Raw genomic sequence first — 17,962 nt, 5'->3', positions numbered from 1 at the left:
CCTCACAAGCTGAAAGGAGCTAGGGATCTCTGTGGAGCCTTAAAAAAAAAAAAAAAATAGGGCAGTAATTCCATTCACGTGGGCTGGGTCTTCATGACCTAAGCACCTCCCAAAGGCCCACCTCCTAATACCATCACATCAGGCATCAGGATTTCAAGATATAAATTTGCGGGGGACACAAAGTTTCAGACTATAGCACCTACCATTTAAAGAGTAGGAATCTCCAGGGCTGAGGCAGCCTAACTCCCTATGCAAAATAAAGAGTAAAGCAGAGTTCAGGATCAGAGCTGAAAGTTAATTCTTCACGTGATAATAAGGAATATTTATGCAATGCTGAATTAAGGACAGAGATGTTTTACTTTTGTTTGAAAAGAATAGACATGAATTGGAACCTCTGAAAGTTCTTTGGGAAATTTGAAATTCAATGCAAAATGCAAAGAGAGATTCAAATCAATGATGTTTTCTAAATCGGCTATTTTCATTGAGGATATTGCTTCCAAGGGTGCAAAACTTAGTTCGGGGGAGGGTGAACAAATTTTAAATATTACAATGATTTGTAGTGCTCCAAAGCTCAATGCTGTCCGGCAAAATCTTATTCCTTAGTACTCATTTTTCTAATTGGGTTTTCTTGTGTATCGTATAAAAGCATTGACATTGAGTTCATGGGAGATACTCAAAATGTATATGAGATCAGTGCTATAAAACCTATGGTGAATAGATTGCTCACTAGCAGACTTTCCTTCTATCATTTGCTTAATCTCAAAATTACATTGTGAGAGGTGGCCTATTTTTGCTGATGAGCTGACATTGGCTTTCTGTGGATGTTGCTTATGTTTAAACCTTGATGCTTCTGAGTATGAGGTGGGCATTGAGAATTAAATGAAAGTAGTTTATATTTTATTATTTAATTCTACTAAAGTTACACAACAATTAATAATTACACCAATTGTTGAAAGGAAAAAATATTGTCAGAGTATCTAGCAGCTACTGAAGTTAAAAATTATTTTCTGATATGAAGCAAAAGTATGCAAAAATACATGTTAAGAAAATAATTTGAATTTTCAATTGTTTTTAGCAGTTCAGAAGGATTTTTGTAAGTATATCATAATATTGGTATTATGGTTATGTATTCATATAAAATTTAATTTGAATACGTATTTGATACATTACGATTTATATAAGTAAATATATTACATTAAAAGTTTCCCTTTATGAACTTAGTTATAAAGTGAAATTAAATGTCCATTCCTCATAAGTTTAACTTTTAGCTTGAAATTTTAGGTCATTCTTAATCTTGCACTGAAGAGAAAGAGTAAAGTTTGAGCTTTCTTTTTCTATTTATAAAGTAGAAATACGTAGAGAACACATAAAAAGGTATACCGTATATCTATGTTACTAACTTTTCTTGGGAGATTCAATTAGAAAAACATCTAAAAAGACTCTGGAGGCAGGAAGGAATAGTGAAGAAAAAATATGGTTGAGAAACATTGCTCTAAATCAATGCAGAAAGTGCATAAAGGAAAGCAAAAACAGAAGTAGAAAGTAAGTGAAACGTTCAGAAAATGGAAACTTGTGTGTGCCCTATTTAAGACACATGCACAAAGGAAGGTCTTCAGAGAACCCAGAGACAAGGGTTACAGGTCACCCACCTCAGCCAGGCCAGCAGCATCTGCAAGATCCTCAATGGCTCTACCCTTTTCCTTACTGATGGCCCTGGTGGTGCTCAGCTGCCACTCCAGCTGCTCTCTGGGATGTGACCTGCCTCACACCCATAGCCTGGGCAACACAAGGGTCTTGATGCTCCTGGGACAAATGAGGAGAATCTCCCCCTTCTCCTGCCTGAAGGACAGAAATGACTTTGGATTCCCCCAGGAGGTGTTTGACGGCAACCAGTTCCGGAAGCCTCAAGCCATCTCTGTGGTCCATGAGATGATCCAGCAGATCTTCCACCTCTTCAGCACAGAGGGCTCGTCTGCTGCCTGGGATGAGAGCCTCCTAGACAAACTCTACACTGGATTTTATCAGCAGCTGACTGAGCTGGAAGCCTGTCTGAGCCAGGAGGTGGGGGTGGAAGAGACGCCCCTGATGAACGAGGACTCCCTGCTGGCTGTGAGGAGATACTTCCAAAGAATCGCTCTCTATCTGCAAGAGAAGAAATACAGCCCTTGTGCCTGGGAGATCGTCAGAGCAGAAATCATGAGATGCTTCTCTTCATCCACAAACTTGCAGCAGAGTTAAGGAGGAAGAAATGACACCTGGTTCAACATGGAAATGCTTTTCATTGACTGATAATATCACACTTCCACTTGCTCTGCCATGTCAAGGACTCAAGGATTTCTGCTGTAATCGTGATCTGAACTCAATCAAATTTGTCAAATGTTTTCAAGCGTATTAATGAATATTGTGTTTAACCCTGCGGACACTAGTCTGATACAGATGACCCGGCTGCTCTATTTATTTATTTAAATATTTATTTATTTAATTATTTATGAGATTTAAATTATTTTTGTTGCTATAACATTATGTGCACCTTTACATTGTAGTTTAATATAACAAAATGCATTCTTTATATTTAACCAATTTATTATTTTCTTTGTTCATTAAATCTTTACTGTAGAAAATATCTTCTATTTGTTTATTCTTTAAAAAAGAAACACCACACCTGAGTGTGCAAGCTGATTAAAGAATGGATGGCACTATTCATTTACCCATCATTGTTATATTCAAGTTAGAAGTAAAAATAGACTTCCTCTAAGCCTGGTTGTATGTTGACCTCAGGATATGAGGTGAACATAACAAATACAGTTCCTGCTTTCTTGTATGTTTGTTTTTTGTGGGGAAAGTAACCTAAAAACACTAACCAATTGATTGGTAATTGAATATTAGTTATTTTTAAATTAACACTAATTAATGTTAGAAATTATTATCAGTTAGGTTTAATGCTAAAATGGGAAGGGAAAAAATGGAATTCTCTCAGCACAAGCTGGATCGAGTCATGTCAGTATGTAAGAACAAAAGTGGTAGATATTCTCTGTATTTTCCCGGTAGACATCTAAGTGCAAATGTTTGCAGGATAGTTGAGTTTACAATTTACAAGCAATTCCACAAACTGTAGAGTATACGAAGGAAAGTGGTCACCTGGGAAGAGAGTATATGGGAATGAGAAAGGACTTAAATTGGTTGCTAGGACCTTCAACCTTAAAAGTGAGGGAAGAACCACAAAGAAAACAGGTGGAATAGCCATGCATTTTCAGAACGAGAGAGAATGGAGAGAAGACCATGTTTAAAGACTGAAACTGCTTAGAATACTCAATGTATTAATGAAAAATGTGGATGGAAACTGCCCAGCACACTGGGAAATAGATGGCATTGGTGACTTCAGAGACAGTTGATTTCGTGGAATTAGTCACCAGAACCACACTGGAATAGGGGGAAGGGTGAATAAGAAATGTTAATGACAATATATAGAAAATAGCTTTGAGAAGTTTGCCTTCTGAAGTGGAGGAGAAAAATAGGTCTGACCTATAACACAGCGTGGATTATTTTTTCTCTGCATCATTTTCCCTCTTTTGAAATATATTTGCCTCTGGATAGATTTCATGGAATCGATATATTGGCAAATCATATTAATATGTTTAATGTTTTATTTACTTTAAATCATGGCATATTTAGTTACTTATGATGGTCATTTATCAATATTTTGATTAGTACTATGTTGAAGGTCAGTAGGCTGCTCTGTTGATTGAAACCATCCACTACATGAGGAAACAGATGAAACTGACCTTAGTGTGAGTTTGTTTGGTGGAATTAATGATCAGAAACCACACTGGAGTAGTGAAAAGGGTGATAAGAGAAGAACTCCTGCTGTCATTTTTCTCACCTGGGGATTCACTTTATTTCTTTCGTCATATTCAGACTGACAATTGTTTTCCTTTTGACTCAGTGCATCCAAATGCAAAGACAGCTTTCTAAGAAAGTTGAGTGGAGAAAGAAAAAATGATGTATTGAAAATGATGGAAAATAATGGTATGGGCCAGTTATGTTTCCATTTTTACTTCCCTATTTTGGTACTAACTTCAAGATGAAATAGAAAGTATCTCAAAGCAGCAAGACAATCCTTACTCAGAAAAATACTAAAGTAAAATGACATACAAAATTATAAAAACTTTGAAGCTAGTAAACGATTGGTGACCTCTGGGAGAGTTGATTTGGTAGAATTAATCTCCAGAAAACATACTGGAGCAGGAGGAAGGGTGAATAAGAGAAGTTGATGATGATATATAGAAAATAGCTTTGAGAAGTTTGCCTCCTGAAGTGGAGGACATGACATATTTAATCACTTTCTCTCCTTGATAAGCATGCACTGCTTCTGTCTGGGAAGTCATAATGCTCCTCCATCTTGGTCACACGTAAGCCTCTTCCGCACTCACGTCGCAACCATTGGTTGCAAATCAGAGAGGAGAAGAGATTCTTCACTGGGCTCAATCAGTAGACAACGGGAAGTGCAGTCTGTGCTGGAGGTGAGAAACGGAGCTCTCCTTGGGAATGAGAAGAGCAGGATGGGCTGAAGAGGTCTCCAATGGAATCAGCGAGGTCTAGAAGGATGAAAGTGAGAGCCCATATGGAAATTCTCAGGTGCTTTTTGTTTATTCTTAATGATTTTGAAATAAAGACATTTTAACTGGAAAGAAACTGACAGAATTTACCATAAAAGATCCTTGTTATAGTAGATATTAGTGCTTTACTTTATATGAGAAAACAATCACCTGAAGGCCCTAATTTAAGGAAGTCTTAAAGAGAAATGCTATTGCTATATATGTGGTTACATCTAAACAATCATTGACTGCACAAACAATAATAATAAGGTCTAATTCTTAGGAAATAAAACAGGGTAGAACTAAAATACTGTGATCGTAATTAAAGTATCTTTAGATTTTTCCATAAGTAAGTAAAGATGTTGATTTTTCTTCGGGCTTTTTGAAATGTCTATTGAAAGCCATGGATTGTTAAATAACTAGGTAAAAAGAAGAGATATAAAAGAGACATAAAGCACATAAAAGAAGAGAAAGCTTAATAAATCAGAAAATATAAATATGAAAGATAATATGATAGAAGTAAATCTAAATTTATGAGCAATCACTATAAGTGGTCTAAATTTTATAGTTGGAGAAATAGATTTTTGGGATACCTCAAAAACAATTTTCAGTACTTCCACTACTGATCATGATATAGGTACAGAGACTAGTTTTATCTCTCATCTTAAACACAACAAAAAGAAGAAAATATATGGAACAATACTTTTCAGACAAAGGGTAATGTAGGACAGGACAGTAATCCCTGACAAAGGGAAACAAATGAGGTGAGCTCTATAATTGTTCCAATTTACCTCCTGGAGAAAAATCACAGGCTGTTCAGGGAATGGATATCCCAAACAATTGAATTGCTATTCTTAAACTCACAAGAAAACTCAAGAGTTAAAAATAAATAGGCTTCCAGAGGTCTGCAGTTAATGGATTAATAAAATTATTTTACCATCTTCATTGAAGAAATCACTCATGAAATCTTAGACTTTTTTTCAATTGGCAGAAAAATCTACTCCCTTCCAACTAATTAATAGGGATTTTGTCTGCTTTTCTTTAGAATTTAAAGTCAGTTCAGTGGACTCATACCACACCCCTTTGCCCTACAAAACAATAGACAACAATCCTTTGGCAGTTAAAGTGGAATTCAGCATCCTTTGTCATCTTATTCTCTTCATAAACTCAGGTCCTCCAGAAGCAGTTCACCCAACCCCATCTCTTATCAACAGAGTGATTAAGAATTCCCTTTTGGAAAATATGCAAAGTCACATAGCCAAGGCATGGGCAAAAGAAGAAATCTACACCTGAAATGACCGCAAAACCAAAGATCTTCCTTCCCATGGAACCCAAGGACCATGTCCAGAACTTGAAAGTAGGACTCATAAAAAGCAAGGCTTCCCTCATTCAGGAAGACCTGTTGTTAAAATTCCTCCCCCACCTCATCATAGATGTTTAGAATCCCATCGTAGATGCCAGCCTGTTCTCCCTAACCTATTAAATTTCACCCCAAATCCTGAATCAGGGAGACAGGTCTGAGGGCACATGCCCCCTGTTCTCCCTGCAGGTCAATCTCTCAGAATAAAGCTGATCTCTTTTCCCAAAGGCTGATGCTGTAACTAATTGGCTTGTTTATGTGCATTGGGCAAGTGAACCCCAATTTTGTGTGGTAACAAATTGGTGACCATGAAGGGACAAGGTCCTGTGATTGCCTGCCCAAGGCTCTGGAACCCCCAGTGGAGTGCAGGGTCTTTTCATTGACGCTAAGAGGCTGCCTAGACAGTTTTGTCTAGAGGCTCGGCTAATTGGATTCCTGTTTCCATGCTGCAGAGCTCCAGGCCCCAAAGTATTTTTTCTTCCTTTGGGAGAAGAAACAGCTTCTGGATCAAAATGTCTCTCTGCTCTGAGTGAGCAACTTTAAGAAAGTGACTGGCCCTTCCCTCATCTCTCTGGTTTGATTTCCTGGAAATTTAGGTTTAGCTTGTATTCTGAGTAATCTTTGTGGGCTGAGACCTGAGCCTTGGGCCTGAACCACCCAAGATAATTAGGGACAGCATAAAAGTTTCATTCATGAAGTTACTTCTAGATCTGGACAAGTTCTGGTAGTGGTTAAGAGTTGCCCCTGGCAACCTGGTTTTTGGTAGCTCCTGGCACTGGTCCAGAGCTACTTCTGGAAAACTAGCTAGTTCCTCATTTTGCTAATGTGGTGTATCACACGGAGTACTCTTCTGCTGCCTGGAACACGATCCTCCTGGACAAACTCTGCACCGATTTCATCAGCAGCTGGAAGACCTGGACACCTGTTTGGATCAGGAGATGTGAGAGGAAGAATCTGTGCTGGGAGTGGAGGGCCCTACACTGGCTGTGAAAGGTACTTCCGGGGAATCCATCTCTACCTGAAAGAGAAGAAATACAGTGACTGTGCCTGGGAGATTGTCAGAGTGGAAATCATGAGATCCTTCTCTTCGTCAGCAAATTTGAGGAAAAGATGAAGAAGTAAGGAGAGGGACCTGAAAATGAATCTCTTTAACAAATACAGTTATTGAAATGATTCTCTTCACCTAATACACTGTCACATGCCCATGTGTTCTGTCATTTTTTAAAGACTCTAATTTCTGCTTTAGTCATGGAGTCCATTGAGCTAAACTGTTCAAAGTTGTGGTTAAAATGTTTTTGTTAAAATGAATATCTCTAGGTGCATCATTCCTTCAGAGAGAGCTATAATAATGTCACGTATGAATTTATATATTGGGGAACTTCTGGTTTCTCATTTAACATGCAACCAGTTTGGAAGTCATCATTCCCAACCTCACAACAAAACAAGTGCAAAATGAATTCAAAACAACTCTTCTTAGATCCATCAAGAACTGAGGTCACAGAGCAAGCCACTGCCCTGACAACTGGAGAGAAAGGAGGATGCAGAGAATCACAGCTTACCTGGAGCAGAAGCCCACAGCTGGAGCTAGTATTGGTGGGAACACTTAAACTGTAATTGAAGAAGTGCTGGAGGCTCTGTGTGGATGAGCTTCAGTGTTAAAAACTCCAGGGGTCCAGAGTTAGTGGAGCCCCACACTTTTGTGAGTCTTACCTTCAGGAACCCTACCAGGTTCTCATGTGAAGATCAGAGAAAAATCTGGTTTCTCCAGCAGAGAGAGGGAAAAAGTAGTCATTTTGAAATATAAGTCTCTTGTTCTCCTTAGCAATGGCCTGACCTCTAGGCAAACCATTGTACCAGAGCCTAACCCACCTGAGGGAAGGGAAATACCTAACTCCAAACCCCTCTAAGTTTCCTGTCTCACCTAACAGGGTGGTAGAAAGCTGAGAAGCCCTTGTGAAGGTTACAGCCCAGGGGCACAGGCTCACTAAAATACTAAGACTAATCAATCATAGGATTCTAGAACACTTCCCCTCTCCTCAACCTGCCATCATATCAATAAGGTTCCAGAATAATAACCAGAGATTATAATGGAAAGAACTGCAAGTGTCAGACTTTATTTAAGAAGAAGTCTCTAGGGAAACCCAAAGACAACAGGGGAGAAAAAAGCAAGGCCACAAGAGGAAATTTTGGCCTCTGACAGCTACAGCTACAGCAAACAGTAAACATAGCCCAATTCCTAGCTGGATAAATATAACACCTCACTCTAAATGCCAATTTACCTGAGTTCCTTTTACCCCATACATCACGTCCAACTTTCAACAGAACTTACAAGGCATAGGCTGGTTCAGTGGCATAGCAGTTAAGTTTGCACACTTTGCTTCAGTGGCCTGGGGTTCACCAGTGCAGATCACAGGTGTGGACATATGCACTGCTTATCAAGGCATGCTGTGGCAAGCATCCACATATAAAAAATAGAGGAAGATGGGCACAGATGTTAGCTCACGGCCAATCTTCCTCAGCAAAAAGAGGAGGATTGGTGGTGGATGTTAGCTCAAGTGTAATTTTCCTCAAAAAATAAAAAACGACTTTCCAGGCATACTAAAAATTGAAAGACAGTTTGAAGAGACAGAGCATGCATCAGAACTAGACTCAGATATGGCAGAGATTTTGGAATGATCAGACCAAGTTTAAAATAACCATGATTAATATGCTAAAGACTCCAATGTATTCATATATTCATTCATCTACTTTATCTACATCATACTACATGTGGCATTTAAAATAGTTTTGTTCAAATAATATCATGTTCACTGTTCTAATATATTCAACTATAAAAAAATCACCTGTATCTTTTATCAAATTATTTTCTTGTTTAAGTTATGAAATTCTTCCCCAGGAGACACCTTGGATTTGTTTACTCTTAAAAAAAGAAAACCCTAAATTTGCATACCTTTATTGAAAACTAAATGATAGATTCAACTCACTCATTTGTTTTTCCCAACAGTTATATTTTAAAACTGCATATTTCCATGTCAGATTATATGATAGTTCTGATAGTACAGAGGCAAAAAAAGCAATTGCAAAACCTATTCTCTTGGAGCTTTCGATTTGGAAGAGAAAGAGACATAAAAATAGTAATCATGATTAATGAATTTGAATTATGTTTCATGTTACAATGAAGGTAGAGGACAGGGGATTCTGTCACCAGAAGCTTGAATGAGGGATATCAAGAAGGAGAAGCAGATGTACTCTATAAAGGGCCCAAGACAACTAAAAACAGACGCCCCATTGGTAGATGCATATGTGAATGTGGAATCTCCAACAATGTACATCCCGGAGACATCAGTTTGCAGTTTGTTGCATATTTGGACATCAGGGCGTGGGAATGGATGTCATTAGTTATGAGTAGAGTGTAGAATGAGAAGATGACCTAAAGCTTATGAGGACCTTCAACTTTTAAGGCTGAGAGAGAGGAGAGCCCGCAGAGGGGACAGAGGTGGAGTAGCCAGTGCAGACAGGAGAAAACCGGGGGGAAGGATCCACAGAAAGCATTGAAGGAGAAAAGAAAGAGTTTGAGAATTTCGCAAGATGGAACTTAAGTAGTTATTTATGACATGTGATATGAGATTCTGCACTGAATCCAGATTCTGCCAGGACATGTGTGTGATCCTGGGGAATTCACTTAACTTCCCTGAGCCTCAGTTTTCTCAAATATAAAGTAAGGTGGAAATATTCGTAGAGCTGTTGTGAGTATTAAACGAACCAGAACAGTTAAAAGCACTTAGTGGAGTATCTTCCACTGAGTGAGGGCTGAACATATGGTAATTATTTTCTTATTTTTTCTTAAAGATCAATATAAGAATAGTGAACTCTCCTGCTCCTCTCTCTGTGACTGCCTGCAAAACGCTGACAGTCCAAACAACAGAACTGGGAAAAAGTAGCTCATCAATTGTATGTAATTATATACACAATAATATAATATAATATATATACATATATGCTATGTTTATAAACATATACACATATTCAATAAAAAATATATACTATACAACATAATATATATGCTATATAATAGATTATATTATTTATATGTAATATATTGATTATATTAAGTATATAATTTTATATTGATTATATCAATATTGATTATATTATATAGTTATATATAGATTATATCTATGTTACACATTAATATACTATATATAGTGTATTATATATATATAGAATTCATTTTCTGATTCTGATACCTGGCACAGTTCCCCCTTCCTCTCTGCTTTCGTGGATCTCGTTCTTTCACTCCCGTATCACAGTCCTTTCGTTCCTTCCAGTGTAGAAAACCCCAGTGTGCTCCCCCTCATTACTCGTCATTAAGCTGTTCTGCCCATTCATAGAGCTGTTTCTTTTCCGTTATGGTTTCTGCCAGTCAGTTTCCCCTTAAAAGTACAAAGCCACTGAAAGCAAAAGATGACTGAAAGTTTTAGGTTTTGCAGCAAGTCTCATATGAGATGAGCTTTTTTCTCCCTGTGAATATTTGTGGAAATGTTGCAATGATGTAACAGCTGCTGTAGCTAAAAGGAAATAGAAAGCAGGATTCATTTTGCCCTGGGGACTATTAGAATATTTATAAAGGAAGAGTGCCCCCTACTGGCCAAAATGGACAAAGACAGAGACCGAGTCTGGAGGCCTGGCTTCTGTTCTAGCAGAATTCTGTCCCCTTGCAGACTTCTCTCCAGAGTTAAAAAGAAGGCACTTTTTATGAAAGAACTGAACCTATTACGCGACGATGCCTGTTTCCTTAGCTTTTATATATTTAAAAAAATATATATCTTTCTTTTTAACAGCAGTTTTAGGTTCACAGCAAAAGTGAAGCAGAATGTGTAGAGATTTGCCTGCACACTCCCTGCCCCTATATATGAGCAGTCTCCCCTTACCAGCATCTCCCATCAGATGGAACACGTTAGAAGTCATGAACCAACATTTCCACGTCATTATCACCCAGAGCCCACAGTTTATATTTAGGTTCCCTCGTGGTGTTGCATATTCTATGGGTTTGGGGGAATGTATAGTGATGTATCCACCACTATAGCATCACTACCCTGAAATCCTCTGAGCTCCACCTGTTCATCCCCGTAACCCCTGGCAACCACTGATCTTTTCACTGCCTCCGTAGTTCTGCCATTTCCAGCACGTCATGTAAGTTGGAATCATACAGCATGCAGCCTTTCAGACTGGCTTCTTTCTCTTAGTAATATGCATTTAAATGTCCTTCATGTCTTTTACTGTCTGTGGGCAAAAATTGTATGATTTGGCTCCATAGTCCCACCTTATCCTGAAAAATCTCTGTAACCGTATCCTCCTCATAACCAAAGTTATTAATTTGTTACATACTCAAAAGTATTATAGAACTGAGGGAATGAAAGGGTGAAGGGATGGGGGTCGCAGAGCTGGCAGCGGAGGGGACTTAATCATCCGCCTGCCCGGCAGAGGTAGGTCCCAGGGCAGTGTGACTGGAGAAGAGGCACAGGCATCCACGGTCCCCGCCCTGGTTCCCTTGGAGCGGGGAGTGGAGGTCACAGTGCAGCACCAGCTGAAGACCACTGGGTCCTGTGAGCCCAGGGAGTGTGAACGTGGCCCCGCCTCCACACTCCCGCCTGCCCAGAGCTGCGCGCTGCAGGTCAAGACAGTCCAGCCCCGGATGGAAACACAGTACATACTAGAGGGAACCCTGCCCACATGTCTGCACCTGACGAAGAGGCAAAGAATCCAGGAGCTCATCTGGGCCTCTCTTGAGCTGCATCCACATTCTCATTCCACCAGGAGGAGGCAGCACCAGGCTCAGGACTCTCTCATTTGCTCAAAAAACCCAAAGCACAGGAAATGTGGAGTTGAAAGTCAAGTCGGCAGCAGCTTGAGAACTTGGAAGGAGAACGGAGATTAAAGCTTTCACTGGAACAGCGGCAGGTCCTCTGGAGATGGAACAATACAATGGGCAGCATTGAGTCAAGTGTTTCTCTAGAACATTCTGATTCAGATGGAGGGAAGATTGAAGTGGATGCCGAGAACACAGTCATTCCACAGAGACATGGCCAATAGCAGTGTCCCCAGCAAGGGTGACACTGATAGCACAACAGCCTGCGGAGTATTGGAAGGGGCAAAGGTTCCTCCAGGGTCAGCTGCAAACTTCAGTTCCCTCCCTAGGACTCAGCAAGTCATCACATCACAGGGAAAATTACTCCTGGGGTCAAGGCAATCCAAGGAATCTCCTAATTTAGGGTCATGGTGCAGCCTCCTTTATAAACAGACAAAATGAAACAATGCTTGAGTAGAAGGGACACAGCAGGGATTTGAACACATTTAGCAACAAGCCTGGTAGAGCATTCCCAGCAGGACACATATTAGCAATGTGTATACTGGGAGATCACAATCTCTAAAAGCAACAAAGACCTTTGAGAAAATTCATTTATTTAATTTAGGCATTTGGAAAGAGGACATTGATGGATCAATCCTCTTTCTTGTCTTTCCAGTTGGTGCACACTGCACTGAGTAGGTACACTTAGAGTTTGGAAACTTTCCTGAGCATTCAAGTCCAAAAAATAAGCAAGGCAAGGCCCAGTCCCAAGGCATAGTGGTTAGATTCCACGTGTTCCCCTTTGGTGGCCTGGGTTCGTGGGTAGAGATCCTGGGTGTGGACCACTTGTCAGCTAAGCTGTGGTGGCCACCCACATATAGAGTAGAGGAGAATTGGCATGAATGTTAGCTCAGAGCTAATCTTCCTCAAGAAAAAAAATTTAAAAATGGGGAAGATTAGCAACAGATATTAGCTTGGGGCTAATCTTCCTCAGCAAAAAAAAAAAAAAAAAAACCAGCAAAGCAGATCCCTATATTGCTAAAAATATCATTTTACAAACTAATGCTGATTTTAATAATATGCTGACTTCAATCCTGCAGCTTATTTTATGACTTTTTACTAGGATGAGGCTAGAAAAATAAAGACAGCTATATTAAATCATGTGACTGAGTCTGGAGTTCAAGCCAGACTCTCCTTGGTAAGTAGCAGTTTAAAAGCATCCACTGCTTCTGTCCAGGAAGTGCATAATACCCTTCCATCCTGGTCATACATAAGCCTCTTCAGCACTCACATCGCAAACATTGGTTGCAAAGATGCAAGAGAAGAGATTCTTCACTGGGCTCTCTCAGTAAACAACAGGAAGAGCAGTCTGGGCTGGAGGTGAGAAACAGAGTTGTCCTTGGGAATGAGAAGAGCAGGCTGGCATGAAGAGGTATCCCATGGCATCAGTGAGGTCCTGAAGGAGGAAAGTCAGAGCCCATATGGCTGGAAACTGTCAGGGGCTCTTTATTTATTCTTAAACTCACAAGAAAACTCAAGAGTTAAAAACAAATAGGCTTCCTTGAGTCTTCAGTTAATGGGTTAAAGTTACTTTACTGTAATTCATTGAAGAAATCACTCATAAAATCTTAGACTTTTTATTCAATTGGCAGAAAAATCTACTCCCTTCTATTTAATAGGCATTTTGTCTATTTTTCGTTAGAACTTAAAGTTAGTTCAGTGGACTCATACCACACCCCAGTTTACCCTATACAACAATCGACAACAATCCTTGGCATTTGAAGTGGAACTCAGGATCCTTTGTCATCTCACTCTCCTTGCTCTATGACTTCATGCTGTGGCCTCTCGTTGGTTCATAAATCTCATGTCCATATCTATCCTTCACTTCCTTTAATGGCTCTTCCGGACAAGCCACTATATCGACTCTCCCTAAGGTTTGCTCTTGGATCTTTGGTCCTGATATCGAACCTGAAGTGAGTTCACTCACCCACTGCGCAGTAAGCCAATCTCTGACACCTTATGTAGTGGAAGAAAGTAGGAACTTTATTACTGCACAGCATTGAGCAAGGAGAGAGGGCAGCTAATGCTGAAATCCCAAACTCCCCGAAAAGCTAAAAGGAAGGGTTTTTATTTGGGGTTTTAGGTAGGGGAGGGGGAGCATATGGCCTTGCTGGTCAGAGCTTTCCCATCAGCCTGTATCTCCTCAGTGGGAAGGAGATAACAAATCCAGGTGCTTATCCTTGGCTGTGTCTGTCTCCATCAAGGATAGTGGATTCTGGAGCCAGGAAGCCAAGGAGTAAGCAGGGAATGAGTGCTTTGGTTTTAACCTCATATATTCTGGGTTTAAGGTAAGGAAACTGATAACAGGGCCAGTATCAGTACGTTAGGAAGAGTTCATCCCTGATGATTTATGTTTCATTCCAGTTGTGCAAGTGAGTGTAATCCATGTAGGGTTGTTGAGACAATTGGGTTAATGGTTTAAAGAACTTAGAAGAGCGGCTCATCCATAATAAGTATGCAATAAAATTCAGTTATCCTTTTTTAATGTCATGATTACTATTATCCAGATTAAGATCAGAATCTTTTGAAATCATCTAATTCCCTTTCTTTTAATTCTAGATTTCTCAACACAATCATTTAATTGCCTGACAGCTCAGGCAAGAGCTGGTACACACTATCCTGCCAGACAGGGTTAGTGTTCTAGCAACTGGGGTTCTGGTTGCCAGTCTCTGTGAGCTGGTTGGTGTAACTCTTTCCTTCTCTCCTCAGAGCTGATCACATGTGGATTAAATGTAAGAAAAATCAGATGGCTGGTCTTGCAAAGCTGAAGGCAGGCCATTGACCCAGGAGTTGGTCTTTGAGCTTCTGGCAGAAGCAGCCATTGTCCTGCCTTTATGTTATTCAACACTGGCCTTCATTCTTCCCCTCTGCCATACCCTGGTCCCCAACTTTGCTGCATTGAATTTTGCTAACTTAGAATATCTCATTCCATCACCGGAAAATCACTTCCCTTTTTTCACTTTCACAACATTCACACTTGCATTTCTTTTCTTTTTGCCCACTAAACTACTGTTGAATTTTACTTTCTAGGAAAGTCAGAATGAGAAACAAAAAATCTGAAGTCTTGAAAATGATAGAGATTGCAGCCTCTTTGCCTTCTTTTACTTCCTTTGTTGTTCTCACTTCATCATGAATTAGAATGTAATGCAGGAACACCATGACAAATCTTGCCCATTAAGCCAGTAAGTGAAAAGAAGACAGAAAAATTTTAAATGAAATGTCATGAACGAGTAACAAAAAGAAGACTATTTCTCCCTGATTTGGTAGCCTGGCCCTCACTGCCCTGCATTCTCAGAGAGAGACAGAGACAGAGACAGAGGAACGAAGAAGCCCAATGGAATCCACTGAGTGATGAACAGCCAGAGGTCATTAGTTTCTGTATCAAAAGCTTCTAATAAGAGACATCATCATCACTGAATCCCTTGTGTCCAGCTCAGAAACCTCAAGCATAACAAGTGTTCAATAGCTTAAAGAAAACAGTTGAATAGTAAAATCTGTTGTTGGCAACATAAAAATTATGTGCCTACTAAAGGTGAAATCATGGCAACTGGGTAATTCCTCAACCTCCTTAAACAAAACAAACTTGCTGTCAGCACCCAAGGGCTCTTGACACTGATACCTGGGGACTCTGGTCCTTCACACAAACACTCTAGGAGCAAGGGCAAGGGTCCTGAAGGAGTAATTATTTTGCCAATGCAGAAACAAGCCCCTAGACTGTTAAAGTCCTCAGGATGTGGTGAGCCTGCCCTCAGGGCATGAGTCCAGGAGAGTTCAGGATGAGGCCTCTGTCACTGTGGAGGAGAGAGTGGTACTAGATGTGATATGTACCTTGTGAGTGAGGCGGTGCTTGGATTTGAACCTCCATCCCCATATGCTCCTGAAAAGAATCAGGACTCATGCTAGGGCTGTTGGCACAGCTTGAGGAGCACTATAGGCCTCCAGTAAGACAATGGTAGAAAGAAAGGACAATGTCTCTGTTAGTCCTGACTTTGTGGCCCCGGGGAAGCATAACCACATGGACCTGCATGAATGAGTTCTAGAAGGAAGAGACACATCGGAGAAGTTCATTCACTCATAATCATCAGCCTCTGCTGTGAATCAAACAGTAAATGCAACCCAGTCCTTGGTTCTAAAGAGCTTAATTGCCAAAGGTGGTCTGGTAAATCCCTTGACTCATACAGAGACCTTAGGGCTGAGGGAGCCTGCCCTCCTATGTAAAGTGAGGAAGACAAAATGGAGCCTAAGATCAGGGCTAAAAATGTGTCCTAGACAGAGAAGATAATACTTATATATGAAAAAGAGAGATCGAGTGTGTGTGTCGTGAGTATTTACATACCTATATCACTCTGACTTTAGGGCAAAGTCTTTTCTCTTTCGATTGATGAGTATCCATTAGAATTGGCACATCTGAAGTTTCCTGGGAAAATTAAACTTCTGTTGCAAAACTAATAGTTTAGATTGATGACGTCTTCTTAGACCACATGGAGAATACATAAATGAAAACAAAAAAGGAAGTAAAAGTACAGAGAAATGTTTAGAAAATGAAAATTACAGTGTTGCCTATTTAACGGCCATGCTTGGAAAGAATGTCATCAGAGAACCTCGGGTCCAAGGTTCAGAGACACACAGCTCAGCCAGGCCAGCAGCACCCTCGTTTTCCCCATGGCCCTCCTGCCCTCTCTCTTGACGGCCCTGGTGGTGATCAGTTATGGCCCTGGTGGAGCTCTGGGCTGTGACCTGCCTCACAGCCACATCCTGGTTAGCAGGAAGAACTTCGTGCTTCTGGGCCAAATGAGGAGAATCTCCTCCACAATCTGTCTGAAGGACAGAAAAGACTTCAGGTTCCCCCAGGACATGGTGGATGGCAGCCAGTTCCAGAAGGCCCAGGCCATGTCTGTCCTCCACGAGATGCTCCAGCAAACCTTCAACCTCTTCCACACAGAGCGCTCCTCTGCTGCCTGGAACACAACCCTCCTGGACGAACTCTGCACTGGACTCCTTCGGCAGCTGGAAGACCTGGACACCTGTTTGGAGCAGGAGATGGGAGAGGAAGAATCTGCCCTGGGAACTGTGGACCCTACACTGGCCGTGAAGAGGTACTTCCGGGGGATCCATCTCTACCTGAAAGAGAAGAACTACAGTGACTGTGCCTGGGAGATTGTCAGAATGGAAATCATGAGATCCTTCTCTTCATCAGCAAACCTGCAAGAAAGGTTAAGAATGAAGGATGGAGACCTGGGGTCACCTTGAAATGATTCTCCTTAACTACTGGGTCATGTTACCCTTGCATATGTCCTTGGTCATTTCAAAAGGCTCTTATTTCTGCTTTAGTCGCAGACTCTATTGAATTTAATTCAGCAAATATTTTGCCAGTAGTATTAAGCAAGAATATGTAAAAAATATTCAGTTCCTGTGGCATCAGTGGCTGAGACACGACTGCCCTGATGTTTTTATTTATTGTTTATTTATTTATATTTATTTATTCATCTTATATTTATATTTATAGTTTAATATGAAAGATATTTGCCTTTATATTGTATTAAAATTTAGAAAACATGTTGACCTTCCTATTTTATTAAATTTGCATTTCATTTTATTTATTAAACTCTTATCAAAGAAAACTTTGAGTCTGTTTATCCTTAAAACCTAAATTCAAACCCTGGTTTTCTAAACCAAATCAGAGAATGGATGGTAATATTTACCTACTCATATGTTCATTCAATTCCTGTCTTCTGTATAAATTGAGTATCAAAGTGGGAGATTGTGGAATTGCCTTCAAGAAACACAGGTGAATAAATCTAACACAATAGTTTCTGTGTTGAAATTTTCAGTCCCACAGGGAAAGAGACATAAAAAGATTATAAGGATTTTAAAAATTTCAATTATATTAAAAATTACAAAAAGAAGTAAAGGAAAATGTTCTCACATCACAAGCTGTAGATACAAATAATTTGGGGGGGAGAAAAGATCTCCTTTCTAGGGTACCTGGGTGATACATAATTGCAGAATTCCTGTCAGCTATTGGGCTGACATATGGGTCTAGAATGAACAACAAATGCCCTGGGTGGATGTATTAACTGGGGATTCCTTACTGTGTAT

General features: G+C 40.1%; 2 protein-coding genes across 3 annotated transcripts; both read left to right on the top strand.

Annotated features, from left to right (window-relative positions):
* The first annotated feature begins 1,683 nt into the window (after positions 1-1,683).
* LOC106824700 (interferon alpha-2) lies at positions 1,684-7,069 on the top strand. 2 transcript variants are annotated; one of them, XM_070495789.1, is made up of 2 exons: positions 1,684-2,228; positions 7,060-7,069. In XM_070495789.1, exons 1-2 carry the CDS (start codon positions 1,684-1,686, stop codon positions 7,067-7,069), a joined length of 555 nt encoding a protein of 184 aa, XP_070351890.1. The 2 variants fall into 2 exon arrangements, with proteins under 2 accessions (XP_070351890.1, XP_014686621.3); XM_014831135.3 differs by lacking the exon at positions 7,060-7,069 and having other exon boundaries at positions 1,684-2,238.
* A 9,456-nt stretch (positions 7,070-16,525) lies between these two features.
* On the top strand, positions 16,526-17,113 carry LOC106824698 (interferon omega-2). Its single transcript, XM_014831133.3, has one exon. It carries the CDS (start codon positions 16,526-16,528, stop codon positions 17,111-17,113), a length of 588 nt encoding a protein of 195 aa, XP_014686619.1.
* The last annotated feature ends 849 nt before the right edge of the window (positions 17,114-17,962 follow it).

The sequence above is a fragment of the Equus asinus genome, chromosome 23 (genome assembly GCF_041296235.1).
Source record: "Equus asinus isolate D_3611 breed Donkey chromosome 23, EquAss-T2T_v2, whole genome shotgun sequence".
Classification (NCBI taxonomy): Eukaryota; Metazoa; Chordata; class Mammalia; order Perissodactyla; family Equidae; genus Equus; species Equus asinus.
Note: the sequence above shows the minus strand (reverse complement) of the source record. Positions and strands in the feature narration are given on the sequence as shown.